The 22,158-nt window shown below is 43.9% G+C and overlaps 3 protein-coding genes across 3 annotated transcripts in view; 1 reads left to right on the plus strand and 2 right to left on the minus strand.

The window, feature by feature from the left end:
- LOC142814156 (retinoblastoma-binding protein 5 homolog) overlaps positions 1–22,158 on the plus strand; it is an 86,494-nt gene that overhangs the window by 48,647 nt on the left and 15,689 nt on the right. The window contains exon 13 of the mRNA XM_075892128.1: positions 20,691–20,796. Coding sequence (XP_075748243.1) covers positions 20,691–20,796 — 106 coding nt within the window. The remainder of the gene's footprint in view (positions 1–20,690; positions 20,797–22,158) is intronic.
- LOC142813816 (uncharacterized) lies at positions 7,834–9,033 on the minus strand. Its single transcript, XM_075891702.1, has 3 exons — positions 8,813–9,033; positions 8,537–8,734; positions 7,834–8,373 (listed from the first exon to the last, which is right to left on the minus strand). Exons 2-3 carry the CDS (start codon positions 8,654–8,656, stop codon positions 7,834–7,836), a joined length of 660 nt encoding a protein of 219 aa, XP_075747817.1. The 5' UTR covers positions 8,657–8,734; positions 8,813–9,033.
- Positions 9,554–11,818, minus strand: LOC142813943 (uncharacterized). The gene is made up of 4 exons (XM_075891896.1): positions 11,726–11,818; positions 11,172–11,382; positions 10,788–11,058; positions 9,554–9,878 (listed from the first exon to the last, which is right to left on the minus strand). The coding sequence occupies exons 1-4, from the start codon at positions 11,816–11,818 to the stop codon at positions 9,806–9,808; spliced, it is 648 nt and encodes a 215-aa protein (XP_075748011.1). The 3' UTR covers positions 9,554–9,805.

Consider the following 22,158-nt stretch of genomic DNA (forward strand, 5'->3'; position numbering starts at 1 on the left):
CTAAAAAATGAATCCACACTACACAGACTTCTAAAACTTCACCTCTGTTGAAATGTGACCGCTGTGGTCAGAATCGAACCCGCGACTTTTGGCTCAGCAGCCGGGCAGTGTAACCGTCACACTACTGCAGTTGGTGCCTTTCTCTCCCCTGAGTTAATCAGTAACCAAGCGGAACTTTTTTTAGTTTTCTGACTGGAATAAGTTGGCTTATACTGTTGGAAGAAAATAAATGTGTAGCAAGTGGTTGAATGTATGAGTGGTGTGCCTTGGTTCAAACTTAGCTTTATATATTCTTACAAGAACATGCAGCTGAATTAAAGGGGACCCCGTGACTGATGAGTACGACTGTTCAAATATTGAATTTCTTTAATTGAGCTCTGAGTATATACTTTTAAGAAATAAAAATCAGAATAAAAGAATGAAGAGAGTTAGTGTAAAATTCTGCTGGAGTAAAAACTCATTAATTCAAATATCGTGGGACTGAGAAAAACGTCCTAATTTACCCAAAGTCAAATTAAATAAGGTCTATTATGTCAGTGCACTTTCATTTTCCTGATGATTACGTAAATCCAGTACCTATTTTGTGATCGAGCAGTGTAAAAGCTGCAATTTGTGTCATCAATAGTTTCATTCACAATGTGATCGCTGCTGAAGGCCCTTTCTGAAGACCCAAAACGTGCTGTGAACCCCTCCGCCTGAACTAGTGCCCCTTTCCCCTTTTCAAGAGACTTGAAATATGGGCCAATGATCAAGCTCGCACACCCCCCTGCCGCCACTATTCCATGAGTGTTCGCAGGATTTTCACTTGGAAATCTCAAACCCGTGTTGCACTGCAACTGAAGGAGATGGGGAATGCGAGTGTAGGTTGAGGGAGCCCCATTTACAGCCCCCCCCCCCCCCCCCCGCCAAAGCCCACATCCCGTGCCATCCTGCATGTACTCTAACTTGTTTTCTGCCACAGAATTTGGCAGCAGTGGTTTCTAGGTAAAAGATTCTTTAAATATTCGCAATATTTTTTTGTTGCTCTTACAGTCTAGTGCAGTGGTTCTCAAATGGGGGACTGCGTACCTCCTAGGGGTCCGCGAAACCATTTTTATGATCCGCGAAACCCTCACCCGCTTTTTTTTTTTGGTGGCATGCATAAATGAACTGTCCAAAATGAGGCCCTTTTGTTTAATGTTTTTCATAGCAATAAAAGACACCTGTTTCACGCTCCAGTCATGGTAATTCACCTACGTACCCCCTCCCCTTCGCTGCAAGGGGTCCCCATCACTTCCACCAGTCCCCAAGGGGTCCCCGACACATCCATGGCTGAGAACCACTGGTCTAGTGTATTGCTCTTGCGCTCTAGGCTCAGGGATGCATTGTTGTCACAAAATTCTGGAATATGTAAACAATGTCTTTCTTCCTTTGTCATAATACATGAAATTTCACTTAAGAATTCACCCTGGTTCAGTAAATGCATGAGTGCCTAATATGGCATTTCATTAAAAGCACATCTTTCTAAGAGGCTCTCCTTTTGGCCTCTTTATTTTCGGTTCGTGACTGAGCAAGGGCTCCCCTCCAAAACTAATCGAATTATCTTTCATCAACAAAAGGGGGGGGGGAACACTTGCTTGAAATTTACAGTGTGTACAGCACGATATTTCTTTCCTTTGAAAAAAATGGCTCGCAACCGGTCATCGATGTTGTTGTAGCAAAGCCTTATGCCAGTTAGTGGACTGTGGCTGAAGCACATCGACTTGAATTATTTCTATCATGCTGGGTTCACTCTCTCCAAGTAAAAATGAGTGCCTCATCAGATGGGGATGAAACCTGGCTTGCTAATGCGCAATCGCAGATGTCGACTACGGAGTTCTGAAGGCAGGTGAAAAAAGAAAACTTCTTCTTTTCTCAGCTTTGACACGAGTTCCCATTGACCAGGTCATTGGCCACCTAGTTCGCATGCACAAGTGGCTGAAGCCCTGGTTACAACAACACAGTGGTGGATTGTGCTCATGCCTTTCTGAAAGCTAACTGTGAACGCCATTTTCGCTCCTTTGTAGCGTTTGGTGCGCTCTGAGAATTGAACAAATTGACCAGGTTGTGGCCAAATATGACTTCATTAATGGTAGTTCATTAAACAATACATAGTATGCTTTTTGTGATCAGAAAACATGTATGTTCAGCCAAGATGAACATGTATCATAATTTCAGAATGAATGAGGGCTTAATGACTGATCTTTCACGGTACTGCAAGCACTTTTGTCATGCCTATTAAACTTTAAAGGGCCCCTGAACCCCCTTCGATATTTTCCCAAACATTTCAAGTAAACAAGGACATCATGTGCGGAACACCCTCGTGTTCAACGATCCCACACGCCGCAGCGCTACAGGTAGTGGGCGCACCACAATTTCAAAAAAACAATAGTTTCTCCTTTACGGTCCCCACTACTCCCGCCACACATGTGTGACATCACCAGTGAAACTCGGTGACATCACCACTTTCGATGCTTGCGATTGGCCGAACGACAACCAATGACTTCCGGTCACCCTGCAAACAGCTGTTCGCGTGCACCTTGCTGTTCTTGGTCATGTTGCCGCTTGCGAATTGACATCTGCGGCCCGTAACGCAACCGCCAAGTCGCTAGCGTAGGGGCATGGGCCGGCACGACAGCAACAGCGGTTAGTCAGTGATCAGTGCACACAGATGACACACACAACACAGTTGACGGCAAGCTGGGGCGTTGGAGTGGTGGATCGCGGTAACCGGAAGTAGACGCTGTCTCGAACAATGCGTCAGCGGTGACGTATGCCACGCGAGATGAGGAGGGGCTCTCAGCGGACTCAGCGAGGAGGGGCCAAGCGTTTTTGGAAGAGGGTAGCGTAGGAAAGAGGAAAAGAAGCAATAATCGCGTCTCGATCATCTAACGCGTGTAACTCCGCTATTATGGCACTGCTTCGAAAAATTCTCACGGCTACGTGTTCGTTGTAAACTCGAACAGAACTTCCTCACCTCAACTAAATTTCGACCGCACAACACAATTGACACACACAACACAGTTGACGGCAAGCTGGGGCATCGTCAAGCTGGGGTTTTGGGGCCCTTTAAAGCTTACTATCATATTGCAAATAAAAACCAGAGGTCCCTCATTTCAAATAGACATGACAGGGAGCAAAAAAAGCACATGAACCCAAAGCAGACTGCATGCTTGTCTGGTAATAACTTCTCATGACAGTCAGACTGCGACTGAAACACGCAAACAAGTGAGCTTCCTGTATGACATGAAATGGTACTTTGAGCGAGTGTGCACATTATGCTAAAGTGCAGTGCACACAGGAACAAAAAGAGGAGTCATGTCAGCAGGCTGTCAATCAACTTGAGGAATGTCGGATTTGATTATCCGACTGATCCTTGCAAGAGGTAAAAGTGCGCACAGGTTCTTGAAATCCTTGAAAACCTTTGAAATTGAAAATTTTGTTTTCAAGGCCCTGAAAGTTCTGGAATTTTATTTTAGTCCTTGAAAACCCTTGAATATTAGTAATTTCCACAGGGTCCGTTTACATGGCTAACAATTCACGGCAGTTGAGCGGGACACTGGGAAATCTTCATAGCTCATTGTGTTCTGTTACAACACAATATAGAAATCAGGGACCGTTGGTCTCAAACGGGCGAGATTGAGGCATGAATGCTTGCTTTTGCTTCGGATGGCCATAAGCTGACGGCCACAATGAAGCTACAGCATCTTGAGCTTTCCGGAAAGAAAAAGAGTCTACTATTAGTGTTTGAAATGCCTTTTTCTGGCTTTACATTTAGTGGTATTCCTCAGCAAAGTGCTAAAAAAAAAACATCACTAGCTTAGCCCAGTCTGACAGCATGCGAAAGATTGATGAACTTGATAGCATCAAGAGGCAAATAGAAAAAAGATTGAGAGACCTGCCCTGTGCTTCACAACTTCTAGTCTGGTGAAACTATGCAATAAACAAACTGAACATCCTTGGTTTTGAGTAATAAAATTTGCGTGAACTACAATTAAAAAACAAATAACAAAGGCGTCAAAGTACGAAATAACCACAAGATTTTATGAGCCTTATTTTACACAATATTACGAAGCGTTGTGTGCTGACTCTCCAAAAAGCGCAACTTCGGAGCAGATGATGTCCACTACTAGGAAAAATTCATAGTCGTAGCCAAAAAGCATTTCCCCTTGAATGTAACCCTCATTAAGCTGCGTCTTGTACACAATGTGGATAGCTTTTCATTCAATTGGACAACCCCCTTTAACTTCAATAACAACACATATATTCCATTATAATGAACCCTATAAACTGTTTCCTTCCTTTCTCCTTCATTTTGATTACTGCCTGCCTTGTTAGTCGTCTGGAAGCTGAGATATCTGGTCTGGGAAATGTAAGTTTGCACATGGTTGGAACTTTCACTGCTACTTTGGGGCAGTGAATCAGGGTAACTGCACAGATACTATTTGTTGTCAAGAAGCAGACGACACATTTCCTGAGGCTAGGAGCAATCGATGGCCCATGTTTTGTTCGATTCTTTAACTCAATGGAAAGCATCCTATTGACCCAGGCTTGTGGGAAGCACAGGAGGCACATCTGCTATTTGATGTATGCTCGCCTGACTGTTCCTAGATGGATACCCTCTCCTCCACTCGAGCATGGGAAGAATGTACTTGATGACAGGGAAACCCAATAGTAATTTGAAAAACTGTGTTCAGGCCTTAGCATGTTCAAGCGTCAGACATGTACAGGTTCTTTGTCATCTTGACAAAGCTTGTGGTGTTCTTGGAGCCGTCTGCACTGAAGGAACGTCATAGCTTGCGGAGAGAACTCGCATTGTTTATTGGTATTAAAATTTCACTATCTGACACCTCGATATAACGAACCCTGATATAACGAAATATTGGTTGTAACAAAGTAAACAAAAAATGGTCTTGCAATCGATATAATATTAGAAGTATACCTTTATAATGAATTTTTGGACAAAATGAACTTATTTTTGTATAAGATGTAACTTTGTTATAATGAGGTATGAGTGTATTTTACAGCAAATTCAAGCTCACCCCGGTCACCACCTCTTGCCTCGCTGGGGAGCACTCCCCTCCTTGTACTTAGACAGTCGCCGCAACAGTCCCTCAGCCACTCTTTTGACCAGTCCGCTCCCGACCGTGGATCAGTATCTGGTTCTTGCTTTTATAGCACACGAGTAGACCACGCGCACTTGAATAGGCCACTGGTGCAATCTAGGCATCTTGGTGATAAATGCAGATTTCCTGCATAAAGATTGCTGCTGTTGTGTGTGTTTTACTGCCATTTTCAGGCTCACCAGTACAGGGATGTTCGTGAATAATGCCATCCTGATTGCTTCTGTCAGATTTGTTTTGGCCGCCTAGTCAGCTGCTAGTCTTGTCCTTGTCAGCGTCCACAGTGCTGTCTCTGGGGCAGCTCTGGTTCTGGCCTCTGATATTCTTCGTATGCTTGACCAAAAGCATCATTTCATTCAGTTTGGTGCCAAGCAAGCTGTGTATGTGCTTGTCCACTTTCCCTTTGGTGCTCATTGTCAGGAAGCCGCGTATCTTGCTAGTGGTGACGCACCTCCTTGCTGTGCTCGTTGAACAGTGCCGCTGCTGACATGACGTTGGCCATACCACTCACCCACAGGTTTAGCTAGGGCTTCTTGTCTGCAGCAGTCTTCGGTGTTGTTTTCGGGGGTCGTGCCAACAGGCTCTTACCAAGCGCAGTAGCCTTTTTCACTATACTTTGCCACCTTATTCAGCATATTTCTTGATCTCGACCACTGCTGCTGTTGCAGCCTTTCTCGTGGCCATTGTCTCGATGCCAGCACACAGAGCAGGCTGTAGTGTTTCTACTCTCGCATTCTCCCTTGCAATTAAGGCTTGATTGTCACCTCTGGGGTCGTGTTCAAGATGTGGCGTTAGTCTGCATGCACAATCAGGGCATGCCCAGCTTTGTGAATAGCGTCTTCATCCACTCTAGCCACTGAATCTTGAGATTCGTGCTGCTATTGGCTTTGTCATTATCTTTTCCCTTCTCCTCCTCTTTTTATTGAAACATCCCGACCTGCCTTCTTTTTCTTCTTGTGTCAGCATGGCTGCTTGCCCAACTGGAGGTGCCATTCATCATCCAGCAACTATTCTGGGGACCTGTGATCGGGATTCCCCTCATTTTATGGAGTGCTGTGGCTGTGTGGCCTGGAGACTGCACAACTTCACTCTTTTCAATGCCGTGCGCATGTCCACTCTGCTTGCAGGCATCATTTTGCTCCGAATCAGCACTTGCTAGATCCAGACATGCTCTCGGCCGCTTTCATGGTAGGTGCTGGCTAGGGGTCTTTAGAACTATCTGCATCAAAGGAATGCTGACGACTGTGGAGCGAATGCAGGAAATCTTTATTAGTATTTAAACTTCATGCGTTATGGCAAAGTTATTGTTAGTTTTACGTATGTGTATTAGTTTTAGCAGAGTCCTTCAATGCTTTTCTGGTCACGAAACTCCGGCCGAAGTTTCATTCAGGGACAAAAGCTGCCGCTAGGATCGCCCCTGTTAGCGTGAAGGCTTCGCCGGCGACGCTTGCGGGCCGGCTGTTTCTCCGTCGGCAATGCGCCTAATTTCATCTGCTCTTCATATCCACCTGTAAAAATGCGACCTGTAAAAACGCGAGCGACGCGAGCGAAGTGTGCGTGTTTTTGATTCAGTTGACGCTTAGCTTAGCTGTGAAATAGAGGCAAGGCCACGCGTGTTACTGAGTCGTATATGTTGCAGCGTTCGTTCGTTGCGGTAGTCACGGCCGCTACGTTCTCGCTTTGAGAAGGAGGACATCTGGCGTTTTCGATTTTTGAGTAGTCTTTGCAGTTTCCTGCATTTGAGTTAACTAGCACCAGATTTAAATCGGTATATACAGCCCTGGGCGACATGCTGCGCTTAGCAAATAGGTGTGCAAACGTACAGCACGTTGGGTTAGCGCTGTGTCTGCGCGATTTTATAGCGCGCTAATAATGTACAAAAATAACCTAGGTTTAGAAAGTGAGCATCAACATGATGAAGAAAAACGCTCACGAAATGGAAGCAGCATAATGAGCGCGCGTAGGAGTAAATGCTACACACTTGAGCGACTTTCCCGGCTGTCAACATAGGTATAGGGTGTCAACAGAAAAACTCGTATGGTCAGTGTCTGACACACTCGTCCCACCAAAACGACAAGTTAATTGATTACTTGGTTATGAGGTTTAACGCGCTGACGCTATGCAGGCAATCGGGCGCGCGCCGTAGTGTAGCTCTCCGGAATAATTTTAACCACCCAGGTATCTTTAACATGCGCGGGAATCTCTAAAACACAGGCATTTTCTCTTTTCGCCTCCATCAGAAAAGCGGCTGGGAACCCGCGTCCTTGGGCTCATCATCGTCAGCACAGCGCCCTAGCCCCTGAGCCACCGCGGCGGGGACACTAAAAAAAATTAAAAAAGAAATACAGGCAAAGCTAGCCATGCTCCGCTTTGCAAATTCAAAATACCTGATTGGATAATCAAAATGTCGCCGCCGTGGATTTTGGTTCCGCCACACAGATGACAGTAACCTGACTGGCCACTTGCTGATCGTCGCAGGCAGCTGCCAAGCGCATGCAAATGACTAGAAAACGCGCCGCGGCTGTGGTGCAAGTGTTTATTCATACAAGTTTACGGCAATAGCATGGCGGATAAAGGAAATAAACAACGTCACACAAGCAACTAGGAACACAAATGTGCAAGTGTTTTTTGTCACTAGCAAACACAAAACACAACAGTTGGGCTTTACATAGCATGGCAAACAGAACATCTGCTACCCATGGGGCTTGTTGCCACCATTTGCTGGGCAGTTTGCTCGCCGCGTCGCTCGTGTCAGCTTGTTTTTTTCCATGGTGTAAAAGTGCAGGCGGCACCTCAAGAAAAAATGAACAACCTCTGCTGTGGTACCCACATAGTGCAACCTACAGCCCACACCAGCAGAAGCAATGCGGCTGTCGAGCAAAACTTGGTCAACAATGTTCGCATACACATCGGCACATGCAACTGTGTCCACAGTCAGTTCTTCAACATGTCCTTCCACAATGCGCAACAGGCTGAGAAGCTGGGATGAGGGCACTTGCAGGAATCCTCTTGACTTCTTCTGGATTAGGTCAGTTGGCTCTCGTGTCTGGCTCTTGAGTGTTCCCACGCAGTCAGTGCAGCTTATCGTTGAAAACTTCTTTACCACGTAACCGGCAAGATAATCAAGAATGCACTCTTTGGTGGAGAGCGTAACGTCAGGCACGGATGCATTGTTCACTGCCTCTCCCGGCTCCTCAAGAACGTCATCAAAGAGGACCGCCAACATGTCAATCTGCAAAATACATTCCAAGTTTCAAATCTTTCAATGTATAAGTTGAGATTCGTAAATGCAAAAACACATTATGTTTCATTTGGTTATTTGGTCATTTGTGTAGTGAAACTGCTCCTGAAAAAAAGAAACTAGAGCTAATAAATAAAAGCAAGGGGCACGTTACCTGACTGGAGGCAGGTTTTCCCTTGTCAAAGAGGCCCTGGAGCTTGAGCAACAGCTGGGGTCCATCTCCCTCGACCGAGGCCCGTTTTGGTGGCCGAACTAGGTTGTTTACAGAGAGCATCCGATAGATGAACAAAAAACGTTGTACAGTCGGCTGCCCTCCGTCACCAGCAACATGCCTGACGATGCCGAAAAACCTCTAGAAAGAAAAAATCAATTTATCGCAACAATGAGAAATTCATAGCACATTTATACACATAAAAGTCATCATGTTTACCTCTAGAGGATCTTGTCCGAAGTTCCCAACGAGAACGTAACGAAACCCAGACAACAGCAAGCTCTCGATGAGTGCAACTGAGCTATGCAGTGTCAGTCTGAGGGCTCCACATGTCTGCTTACTCAGAAAGCAGACTTGCCTCTGGGTCGGTAATGTCTTGATGTATTTCTCCCAGTTGTCCAGCCATGCAATGCTGTCCTTCAACACCTGGAATAAAATTATGCTTCATCTATAGTACACGAAAAACACTTCATAACACATGTAATAATCTCACAGCAATGTGTTGTGCTTTGTTGAATCGAACATGGTCTGGCCTCCGAGAGTTCAGGCAGTCGAACAGCTTGTTCAATGTTCTTGTGAATTGCGATGTTGCAGCCGACCCATGGAGCTTCTTGCAGTCTTCCTGCTCGCTATAAAACTCCATGGCCGAAGCAGTACTCTCACTGAACAGCTGTAAAATGTGTGGAAAAAAAGGATTTTAAGTTTACTTCCCAAAACGTGTGAGCAGATGTTTTTGAAATACACTTTGCACTGAACATAGCTGCGTGCATGACTTGCCTGGACAGCCAACTTCACGCTCATCTTTTGGAATGCATTGGGGAAAATATGGGCTTTCGTTAACTTCGGTACAGCCCGGAGTCCAGCCTGTTCTTCTTCATAGCCCAGTAAGTCCTTGTAGTGACAGTGGAACACCTCCTGTCCTTGAGGGAGCTGCAACATAACATAAATTTTTTTTTTAAACTGAATAGTTTATGCACAGGTCAAGGCATTCACATGCAACTTTTTTTTACTTACCAAAAACTTGCCCACTTTGAGCAAGTTGTTTCTGATGCACTTAAATATGTGCGGTGGATCAATTACAACGTGGACTTGCTTTGAGGGCTCACACGGGTGTTCAAAACACGTTTGAAGCTTGTGCATGTCCCCGTTGACACCTTGAGAGAAAAACAGTTTAATAGTACACTTGTTTTTCTACTACATCACTAACCACAGCTAAATAAAATTTGAAAAGACGTACCCAGAGATCTCAAGGCTGATTGGTTTGATGTGGAGTTGTCGCAGGTCACTGCATCAACAACAACACCAGCGTTTGTAAGGTGAACAATGCACTGCAAAAGGAGCTTCGCCACGATTGATCCTGGGGCAGCACCAGAAGCACAAAATGTGCCCACAGTTTGTGACCACCGTCCCAGAAAAGGTCGAAACAGAAAGACCAGCACGTGGTCGCCGTCTTTGCCATGGTCACCTGGTCGTGTGTGTTCGGCGAAATCCACCTTGCCCAGCAGTGCCATGTCCGACTCGCGAATGTGGACGCTTTTTCTGACGCTCATTTCATCGAACATGAGCACTCCTGGAAAGTTTTGGGTAGGTTAACATCTTGTCTCAATTGCGCTGCTGAATATAATACAATTATAAAAATGAGTACTGCTTCTTACCTCGACACTCTCTTTCTGGAACTGCTTCTAGCTTTTCACACAGAACCGTGAACAAAGTGCTGTCGAAGCCAAAATCAGCTTTCAGATTTCTGAGGTAGCCATAGAGGGTGCGGGGATTTGGAAGGGGCAAAAATTCATTTTCATGAAGAAAAGTGTAGACTGCTGTGGACTTTATCTTTAGCAGCAAGCAGTCATAAATCCACTCTTTTTTGTACCTGGAGAGAATGAATTGCAAATTTGTTTTCCACAATGAGCGTGTTGGAAACTATTCATGCAAAGCAAAAAATAATGAGAATGGTGTTATAAAAACTGAAGAAAGTATATTTGCCCAAACAAACCTGCAATTTTTCCCGAAATTAGAAATAACACTACACAAAACGGCCAAACCAATGTCTGCCTCAATAGCATATTGTTTTGCGGTACAACAGATACAAATACATGATGAATAAATGAAGGCTACACCTTGAGATAACATTTTAAACGCAAAAGGGGCAATCCAATAGCAATGTTACGTGTGTGATGGGGTATTTAAAACTTACCGCGCAGCTGTTGCAGACTTCGCGTTGGCTTTCATGAGCCAGTGGTCAAAAATGAGCTTCTCGCGAGCCGAAAGCTTCTGAACGTCTTGGTGCGATCTTCTGCTCCTATTCGCTTGCACTGTCAATTTCGCAATCTTCACTTGGCACAAACGAAGTTGCTGCTTAGTGCTTCGAAGCTGGTCTTTAACTGCGTGGAGCTCTGAGATGGAGCAGACATTTCCCTCTGTCTGGCATGCCATCTCTGTGCAGCTTCCAGTGCTTATCACTCCACCTGTCAAACGAAGAAATATGGATCAATATAATGCGACATCACGCAGCACACAGGCAATACAGGCTCTCAACATAGTGAAACAAGAAAACAAGGCAACGCGAATGGAGGCTTACCATCATCTCCGGCTGCTTCAGGATCGCAGGGCTCTGTGCTGGAGCTCACAGAAGCTGCAGTGCCATCGTTGTTCGGCGACGAAACGCGACGACGTTTTGCAGGCGGATTTTCTCGCTGTGAGCGCGACCGTGGCTTGGGCTTCGTAAAATACGCCGGCAGGTTTTCAAATATCCGGGGTATGGCACCGACGCGGAGCTTAGGCTTCTCGCGCTGCAGAAGCACAGATTGTCCACTTATTCTGAACTCATCGGCTCGAATAATGTCCAAGGTGTCGAAATGTTTCTCGCACACACGAACGGCCTTCGACTCGAAGTTGAAAGCGCCCGTCTACTGTCGTGGAATGGCTCTCTTCCACCTGTCGCGTTGTTCGCGGTCGCTTGGGAGGCAGAACAGCGAAGCTTTTTCTGTACAACTCCGATAGCCAGAGCGGCAACTAGGTACGCAGCACGTCAGAGGCATGGTAGTTCACATAGTTTGCCGTCCGTGATGAGTGTAGACAGCTATACCACACAACAAACAAACCAGTAAGCTCGCGCTCCAACGCACTGCAAACGCTGCAAATGCGGCCGCCGCTGTCCAAGCCGCCTTCACCAGACTCGTAGCGCCACCGCGCGGGAGCTTTGATCCCCATATGAAGCTCTCCCATAGCGTTACGGAGAAGTTTCGTGACCAGAAAAGTATTGAAGGACTCTGGTTTTAGGTATGTAGTTCAATGCCGGTTGTCGACCTGCTGCTTCCGAGGTTTCTTGTCCAAGAGACTCTCGCGTCATCAATTGACCACGCTTCAATAACAAAACTTCTTCGCTGGTAACACGTCGGCCACTCACGCCCTGCGATTGCACATGTCTTCGCCCATGGGCAGTAAATGAACACTTTTCTCCTCTTGTAGGAGAAGCCTTCACCTGCAGTTGGAAAACCTTTTCATGTCCTCCGGTGACTCCCTCCGCTGATGGCTTAAATGTCTGAACCGTCGGGTACACGAAATTTCTAGGCATTTTATCGGCGCCCCGCACCGCCAAGGCTGTGGAAAAGGCGGGACCTCTCCCGTCATGTGACACAACTCTGCAACATCACAGCCTTTTCCTCCGAGATGTTTCTAGAGTTCGCTGAGTGTTGGATCTGAGAAGCCTGATCAGCGAGGGGGCGGCGCCTTCGAGGGGGAGATAAGGCGTGTGAGCGGTGTCCTTTGATGCTTTTCGAGCCAGCTTCTGTTGCGTCTTTCATGTAGCAGTTATAATTCAGAGGTGCGCACTTGTTTGTGACACATTATTTCATTCTAAGAAGCTGCTCTCTAGATATTGGCCTTGTTTACATTGTAGCAGTATTTCCTTTATGGACAATAATAACAATACTCACAGAAAATTTTGAATATGTTCTTCCCCAAGTGATCCTAAATTTTGTTTTTTCTGCTCCAAACTGGCTCTAAAACACAGTTCTTCGTGCTGAAAATGTGCTCCAAAGCTCACTTTTTTCTGCTGAAAAAAATTCCTCCAGATCCTTAACTAGCTGGACCGCCACTGCTTGGAATAAGCAACCATGTGGCCCAGTTTATTCCAAACTTATTTCACATCCCAGGACCTATATTTCACGCCCGGTGCAAGCCAACAGCAATTGTCCACCTGCATCATTTCTCAGCTCGTGTATGGCAAAGTAGCGCCCACTCTACGCCACAATAGTGTTGTCTGATACGTGTCCTGGGAGCCATCTTGCTCCATGACCAAACATCTTGAATTCTGCATGCTGTGGCTTATGCTCCTAGATACCCTTCTCCCACAGAGGGATGCTATGTTCATATGGAAGAGGATTTTTTGGCTGACACATCAGCTGTCTCCATATCTGCAGTCTAAGCTTTGAGGTCGAGATGGAATGTCTTCTACTTGTAGCCCTTTTTTCGAGCAAATGCTTGGACATTTTGCCACCTCAAAGCTGATCAGGCTGATGCACTATCTAAGAGTTTCTCTGGGATATTATGTACAGTATTCACGAATTCAAATGTGACATAAGTATTTGTACTACTATATCGACTGGTATGTGCTATTGCTAAAGCGAACCTAATGTCATGACAAATCTAGTCTCTAAAGATAATGTTGGCTCTTATCTGCACGTTCTGGTTGGAATTACACCAATATGATTTAAACTGAAGGTGGTGGAAACAAGAGTGTATGTGTCACTTAGCTGTAAACTTTCCTGCTTCAATCCATGAGGATTGTACAAGGCGCACAGAAATTTGGGCTAGTTGGTAGGTGTAAAACTTGTGCATCCTAGGAAGTGCACTTGAACAAACACGAAAGAAAGAGACATGTAAACAGGACAGGCCATGGCTAGTGTCCATCTAGTTTGTGTGTCTTTTTTGTGCTTGTTTCGCTGCCGAGATGCACAAGTTCTTAGCTACTGCTGATACGTTGTCACCAGCACTGTGCAATTTAACAGTGTGGAAATCTACAAGGGTTCATTCGTAGCAAGTTTAGTAGACTACATTCGTCATCTTCAAGCTCAAGAATAGAGAATGTTCGCGAGTAGTGGCGTATTATGAGAAAGCTGGCTATTAAACAACTCAGTGCGCATCCACATAGCTCCATACTGGAAGGAAAGGGATAGACTAGAGTGCCTGTGGCAGCTTGCTTTCATTAGATCGCTTTGTCATCATTCCATCTGTTCATTGCCAGGATATCCTTAGACTGAAGCAAAGTGTGGCTACGGGCTAGTTGGTATAGACCTGTGCGTTTGTACCAATATTGCCGGTGGTGCACTGTCGCGGCGTGACAACAGCGCGCGGTTAATTGGATTGGCGGCAGCACGGTGCCGGTTAAGGGGGGGGAGAGTAGTATTACGATTCAATAGTTGGTGCGGATAGCAACTTGTTTCTTGAATTTGAAAAAATAAAATTGTTTCCCCAAAAGGGCAAAACATTTTTGAAAGAAATATACATTCTTAGTGCGCAGCGAACGTTCTTCAGAAGGAAGATAGAGCCGAGAGATAGGACAGAGCGCACACTTACAACCAATTCTATTGCAGAGATGGCAGGAATATATATACATTTGAGAGGACGAGGAGATCACATACAGATGAAAGGACAAATGATGGAGCATGCGCCAGACCACCTTATTCCAACCTTGAAATGACAGCCTAACTGGGAAGGTTCCTATTCATTATTCGACAGATTGACGGACGGGCACTTACACACTCAAATTCTGCTTTGCGAATCAAAAAGGCTTCATATATTTTACGTGCCCTCTTGTATTTATACGTTGCCATTACTTGGCATTCATCAAACTTCGCTGTGCACCCACAATTCGCACAGTGACTTGCCAAGTGGCTGCCCACTGATCCGCGCATCAGATTTGTGTGCTCCCTAAGGCAACCGTTCAGACATATATATTCCCGCCATCTGTGCAATAAAATTGGTTGTAAGTGTGCCCTTTTTCCTATCTCTCGGCTTTATCTTCCTTCTGAAAAACGTTCCCTGCGCACTAAGGAAGTATATTTCTTTCAAAAATGTAATACCAACCAGCCCAAGTAGCCACTCTATTGGAGGGCAAAGCAGTTGCAGCATGTCTTAATGTTATTTATTTAAAAATATTCCTAGTTCAGTTTTTGAGACATAGCAGGTGTAAATACAAATGTTCAGCACCTTCAGAAATACAATGTTACAAAATGCATGTTGATGCAAGTCTTTTTTCCAATTGCTCAGAAGCGAGTCTGCGCAGGTACCCATCAAGCTCTCTACAAAAATGCACATTCCACAGCAAATCAAACAGCAAATAAAAGAAAACAAAAATAGTTCTTAATTTATATAAACAGCACAACATTTGTAGAATGAAATCATCGGCTGAAACATTGGAACCAGTGTGAACCATCTTATTTGCGCAAGAGGATGACATGATCGTAAGTGCACCAATGTTCGAGAGAAGCTGCAGTGCTAAAACATGCGCATTCGAAGTGTATACAAGAAATGCTGGCCATAGTGACTAAATGTAAACCTTATTGCTTTTTTAGACAGTCTCTCACATAGCTATATCATGCTGAAGCAGAAACGGGAGTTGGGCAAGTTGGTGGATGTTCATGATAATATATTTTACAGCGCAACGGGTTAAAGACAGACGGAGGAGGAACACAGCGCTGTTCGTCTCAAGCCCGTAGCTCTGTAAAATATTCTAAGATAGCTATATCATGTCTGTGGTGAAGTCACCAATCAATGAACCAACCTTTATTCGAGTTTTGCCAAAATCTTATGCTTTGTCAGTTCGCAGCCTTTTGTCTAGTTGCTTAACGTGTGTCAGAGATAAACCAATGTTTTCGAAGATGTTTTGCTGTTCCAAAATACTGTGCCATTTTAAATTTATTGGGAGAGTTACACTAATGTATTTAAACTCTGTGACATATACTAGACTTTCACCGTCATTAGTATATGTAAAATTGAGAGGCCATTTCTCATTTTGAAAGGTTGTAACTACAGTATTTTTGCAGTTACTAGACAATCGCCGTAGTTCACTCCTGTTACAAAATGACGAAAAGAAACAGTAATCAGTGCATCTTGATCTTGAGTATTGGAGATTATTTTACAGATAACGCAGTCGTCTGCATACATTTCAAGCTTTATTTGGGTGTCACTGATAATCTCGGCTACCTTATTTATATCAATAATAAACAAAAGCGGATGAAGCTCCGGGTCTTGTGGCCTCTTCCTGATTATGTGCGTCAGATGACTTTGCATGGTTAAAGGTAACGAATTCTGAGCACAATAGCAAGTAATTTGCTATCCAATCAACCAGCTTGTTGTCCCCAAAATTGTGAAGAATGTATGAGTTTGGCATGGCAAACTATGTGGAAATCACTGGAATAGTCAATAAATATGGTATAAATCGATCTTCTGTCATTAAGGGAAGCAACAATGTCGTGCGTGAATTCAAGCAACTGTGTAGCCAACGAGAAAATAGGTTGTGTGCCTTTGGTATTTTACATAGTGTTCATTGATTATATGCTCCAAAAGTGTGGAGCTAGTATAGAAAGCAAAGATATTGGCCTATAATTTGCTTGTGTCCGGACATAAAGGCTTGACATTTGCTAATTTCCACAGTTGGAGAACTGCTGCAGACATTTACTTTTTTAAATATTACAGTAAGAAAATTAGCACACCTTACTAAGTACCACTTTAGAAATATATTTGGCATACCGTCTGGGCCACAATGTATTGTAACTTCACGAATACTAGTAGTAGGTTATGCACTTCAGAGGAGCTCGATTCAAGATTAGAAAAAGCACGTAGTTGCTGCACGCAGAAAATGAAGGAGTGATGCGGTTATTGGAAGAAAAAGAAACAGATTTTAAGTAAATATTAAAGGCATTTACTATAGCTTCTGGATTTGAGGAGGATTGGCCATCAAGAATAAACAACGAGGGCATAGACAATGCAGGACTAATTGCCCCGCCTAGAACCTGAATGGATTTTTTTTTTTCATAAGCGTTGCGAAGGCTTTGGTAAAGAAATAGTCCTTAGCCTCTTTATTTTAGCTTTTATTTATTTTTCAATACATTAACTCAGAAAGCATTAATATTACACTTGGAATGACGATTCTTACATAAGCGCTTTATATCACAAATGAGATGGATTATATATTTCTGGTAGCGTGGGTGTACTGCGTTCCATTTAAAATATTTGTGTCGCACATACTCACAAAGCTTAGGAAGGAGTGAATCTGCATTGCAAAATTTGCTAGAATATCCAAATTCCTTAAAAGATGAGGTTAAAGCGTCCAGTACGAAAGTGTCATCAGCTTTAAGAAATTTCAAAACGGTTTTTCTCAAATCTTTGAGGAGAACATGCTGATTTCGAGGCGACATAAAGAGTAATATGGTCATAAAATCTTTTGACGACTTCACATTTTACACCGTGCAATATAAGTTTGCAGTCCCATAATGAACTTAGGCTGCAGCTCACTATTCTTTATCTGATCTCGAGAAATTGTAAAATGCTAGTGTATGGGAATACGACTGCTTCCGGGAAAATAAGCAGGGTTCGTACAATGATATCATAGCGTGTAGAAGGGTAAACGAGCCCTTCGCTGATGCCTGCTGAAATAGCGAACGTTCTAGCATGTGTTAGCACTCGCGACTGCACCCTTATATTCAAAGTTCATAGATGCGGATCGTGCCATGTAGCCTCTTACTTGAGTATCCCTTCATACTTCTTCGTCCAGCAAAAGGCAGACAGGGCTTTCTTTCTGGTTGAGGAGCAATGGACAGTAGGCATCACATGTGGAGGGATGTTATGGCATGTGCTCTCTGTACGATGGAGATGGGTGGCTCGTTTCATCTATGCTTCAGCAGTGTTCTTCGCTATAGCGCTCGTGAGATTTTATCCGCAGGAGCAGCATATAGCGTGCGTAGAAAAGTAATTTATATGGACTTTATGGAACATGACGGGGGTAATGAAAGCCTGTAGACAGTGTCCGTATAGTTCTTCTCGCAGTAAAAAAAACACACACACACAAAAACCGTCAAAGCAGGCTGGCCCATGTTACGAAGAGCTGCCTTGTCTTCGCTGTATAGAATTCACTCGTTGGGAGAAGGAAATAATTAGGAGCCTCTTTCTTTGGTTTCATTCTCAATTACACTGTACTACACTCTTTACTGCAATTCTTACATGCTCTTCGACATTTATGTTTTCATAAAGCACTTGTGCAATGTGAGCGCTAAGCGTTTAGCCTAACAGAATTTCCAACTTGTTGGCTACACTCAACTTGCATAATCGAAAACTCACAAAATGCAGCAAAATCACAAGTTCATTGCGCATTATAATCCTGCGAGACACGAGGAAGAACGGGCTTGGCACGTAGCGAATGCATTGCCAAGCAGGCTAGAAAACAATTCACAGCCCATATTTCTCGTATATTGACCATTCTGGAGTGTGTGCCCTAATCGTGTCACGTGAATTGCTGTTCTGACGTCACAAAGGGCGCTAAAAAAAACAAAAAATGCCAAGGCAGAATAACATGCTTGACTGTGTATCTTCAGAAGCTGTTTTAGGGCCCTACATAGACAGCGCATGCAAACACTGAAACAAGAGAGCAGCCGTGACACCGCAAATGCCGCTCTCAGAACTCCTAAAGCTGCAGAAAAACAGGTGAAGTGATGTATTTTACATCCAGATTTTGCGTTCGGGTAAAAATAAGACAAACGGCGGAGCACTGAAAAATTTCTGCGGCGGCGGCTTGGTTCCTTTCGAAACTTCGGCGGCAGCGCTCAGATCGAGTTGGTATTCCATTTCGAGAGGGATTACAGTGCAGAGGGAAGGCACGAGATGAGACCAACGAAGATGAGTGCCGTGTTCGTTGATAACCTTTCTGCTGCACGAAGGTCATCAAAGGGTTTGCTATTGTCAAGAGCATGCTCAAGGGTGTGTTTGATGGCCAAATTAAAACATACGTATTGAACACCTCGTGGCTCGATGTGCCAAGTGTGCCAGAACTCAAATCGTGTTCTCGACCTGCTCCATCTTAAGGAATGTGACTGTATGTTTTCATTGTTAATCACTACGCCACATTCTCTTTAGTAGCCACACTGAGGACTTGCTCTACATCATAATAATAACTTTTAGATTTTACATCCCAAAAGCATGAAATGATTATGAGGAACTTTGTAGTGGAGTGCTCCACGAATTTCGACCACCTGCGATCTTTAATGTCTGCCTAAATTTAAGTATGTGGGCCTCGAGCTTTTCGTATCAATTGAAATACAGCCACTGCGGCTGAGATTCAAACCTGCAACCTTCGGGTCAGTACATAATTCAGCACTCTGTCACAGTGGGACATCATTGGGGCGTCAAAACTAGGGATCATTGCTGCAGTAAAGCATGGCTTTGCTCACTTGGGAAATTCAGACTTCATGTGGACGGAAAATGGACCTCCGTTTGTGCTTAAAGATTTCTCTAAGTTCTCAAGTTTTTACGAATTCTGCCGAGAGACAAGCAGTCCTTGATACTGTCAAAGTGTTGGGGAGGACGGAAGCAAGGGAGTAACACAGCACCTGTGTTGCATCCTTTCTTCTGTCCTCATTCCGTTTGCGCTCATGTTGACAACTCACTCAAGCTTCTACATTGCAAATGAGTTCGGCAGAAACATTTAAGGTGGTAGAAGGGTTAAGAAAGGGAAAGAAGACAACCACCCATGTTGTAGCACGAATCTACTAGGAGAAATCTTTCTGAGAAAGATTGAGAAAAGAATTTTGTTTCTGAGTTTAGAAATCCATACGGATTTCCTTGTGGCTTCGTGCTACAACATAGGTGGCTGTCTTCTTTTTCTTTGTTGCGCTTCTACATTACATATTGTGTTCTAACAAGTACCATATGTGTCAACAGTAGTCAGTGTCCTGTGCCGTACGAAAGCAGCCATGATCTTCATCTCTGCCTTTGTCCAATTTCACGTTTGTGAAGATAGTATTTGATCTGTGCCATTGGCGCCATGTTTGTTTGCCAGCTTCTGTGGGGCTAGAGAGTAATGATAGGGCAGATAATATAGCTTGAAGGCACACCGACTCAAAGAATCTGCAGTAACCCCTGACGACATCCTTGAGAGACAAAGAACACGAAAGCAAAAATTTAGCCCGCCACTCTCCTAACTTCTTATAGGGCAGGCTAGGAAGTGGTGTTGGCTGTAATTATCCCAATCTATTAATATGTAATGAAATTCACCCAACATAGTACCAGGACAGCAGGCCAGTAGACAGGAAATTGGGAGAGATAGTTGGGGGGGGGGGGAGGTAGGGGGGCTGTCGGTTTGTTGGACACATGTTTGCGATGTTGCAAGTGGTGATCTCTCAACCACGTAATGTGGCTGTGTAGGCTCCTGAATTCAACTCACCTTCACTAGAAAAAAAACCCATTTTAGGGTAGTGGGAGGTCTGAGCAGAGATCGGGTGAGTCAAGCTACTCTGCTCAGTCAAGTACCGTGAGCCACACACGCCAATGCGGCTCTGGACTGAGGGACCCAGCTACCCTTACCCTGAAGTAAAATTATGTGTCTAGTAGTACTACTGAATATGGTTTTGTGTTTGCTACGTACTCTTATGAGCAGTCATTCAGTTTTCCTGCTTAAGCAAATAACTTTAGTTCATAAAACTTGTTACAGATTTTCTTGTCTTCCAAACAGTTGCTTAAAAGCTGTTGTGTGAAAAGATTAGCCACTTCTGATTGTGTGTAATTGTTACTGTTTATTCAATACTTGTTACAGCTCACTGACACAGACATGATAAAGATGATTAATTTCATTTCTTGTAAGGCATTTATTAATGCAGTGTGGCTGTTTTGCTTATAGCATTCTATTTTATATTTGTCATTCTTGTTTCTAGTGCTAGTAGAAAATTGACTGGCCATCCCTTCAAGTCTATAGCTTTCAGGATGTGCATGGACACTTATTAAATGTATTTTACTTTATAGTAAGCTTATGCTTTGCAAACCTTAGTTGCATCCAGCAAATGAATGCTTATTTCTCAGTTGTGTTCATGCAAAACTTCCTTTCTAGGCCAGTGAAGAGGTTGGCACGAAGCGCCCCAGTGCCCAGGCAGAGTCACCCAAGAAGAAGAAGCCCAAGACCTATGACATAGAGCTGAAGGATGCTCCTATTGGGGGTAGAGAAACTACAATGTCTATTTCATGTGTCACAGAAAGTGTCCGAACATACACCTTTGATCCCGACTACAGCGACTTTTAGCGCGCGATGGACCCACTTTATCTCAAAGTGAAGCAAATCTCTCGAATGTGCTGATGGCGTTTACAGCTCTGTTTCCTGTTTTTTTTTTTGTTGCAAATTTGGGGATGATGCACATTTAATTTGACAGTGATACAATGAATAATGCAGAGGCACCATGCACAGCATGCTGTGCAGTCTTTATTGACTACTTCAGCCATTTCAGATCAACAGTTTGTGAACTTTATATCAGGACTTGCGAGTCTTATTTTGCAATGGACAGCTCAAACCCTGAAAATACTGGCCACAGTTCACTGCTAAGCTGTGCTTTAGGGCTGACAGTTATAACTGTCACTTACTTCCTTAGAGCTAGGCACTGACTTTGATGAAAAGTTTTTTTTATAGCTACAGTTTTAAGCTTGGCTTTTTACTTTCCATAAAGTGTCGTTATAATTTTTCTTGTATATACCTATGTGTAAGGCATGCTTCAGCATTTATGTCTGTTACCTTCACAAGCAAAACCACTTGTTATCGGCATTGTGCAATTTCATTGAGCAGCACCTATTTCATCCATTATCTGCAGTAATCTAGCAAGGCCAAGTTTTCTGTCATAGAAAAGCAAGTGGGTTTCCGCAAGGCTAGAAGAGGTTAATAAACTCCTGTGCATTAGTGTACTCATGCTAGCATTTGTCACTCCAAGGGGATTTCCTAGTGAACCATGCCAATCTCACCATTTCTATGGTCTAGTACGCAAGTTTCTGAAGACACCAAGACACAGAAATCAGTTTTCTGTTTTAAGGTAAACATGGCCTAGTATAACTTAACAATGGATAGGAGTGCCTGTGTAAATGAACATGACAGGAACCCAGCTGTGAGTCCTTGGCTTGCAAAAGTTTGGCTGCAGGGCACTGGGAATGCCACGTAACAGTGGTAAGTAACAGTGCAGACCATACATTAAACATACTCTGAAAAATTATACTCAAGAATATTATGTTTATTTTTGTAGCTTAATTATACTAGGGGATTATTATGCCACCAAATGCTATGTTTCAAGAGAAAGTTCAGGAATATGGTTAAGTTGCATGTACTTTTCCTTGCACGAAAAGGTGGAGGAGCCTCGTTTTCGGAAGCACGAGAAAAGTGGGTTAGATGCAGACCTGGTTGTCCTGTACAAAACCTTGTCGTAGCTCACTGGGTTCACTTTAAGATTTCACACCTGTTTGATGCAAGTTCAGCACACTGCTACTTGCTAGTAAAACTATTAAAGTAGCTGTTGACTCACTGTGGCATCGTTAACTCTGAA

Source organism: Rhipicephalus microplus, chromosome 4, assembly GCF_043290135.1.
Source record: "Rhipicephalus microplus isolate Deutch F79 chromosome 4, USDA_Rmic, whole genome shotgun sequence".
Lineage (NCBI taxonomy): Eukaryota > Metazoa > Arthropoda > Arachnida > Ixodida > Ixodidae > Rhipicephalus > Rhipicephalus microplus.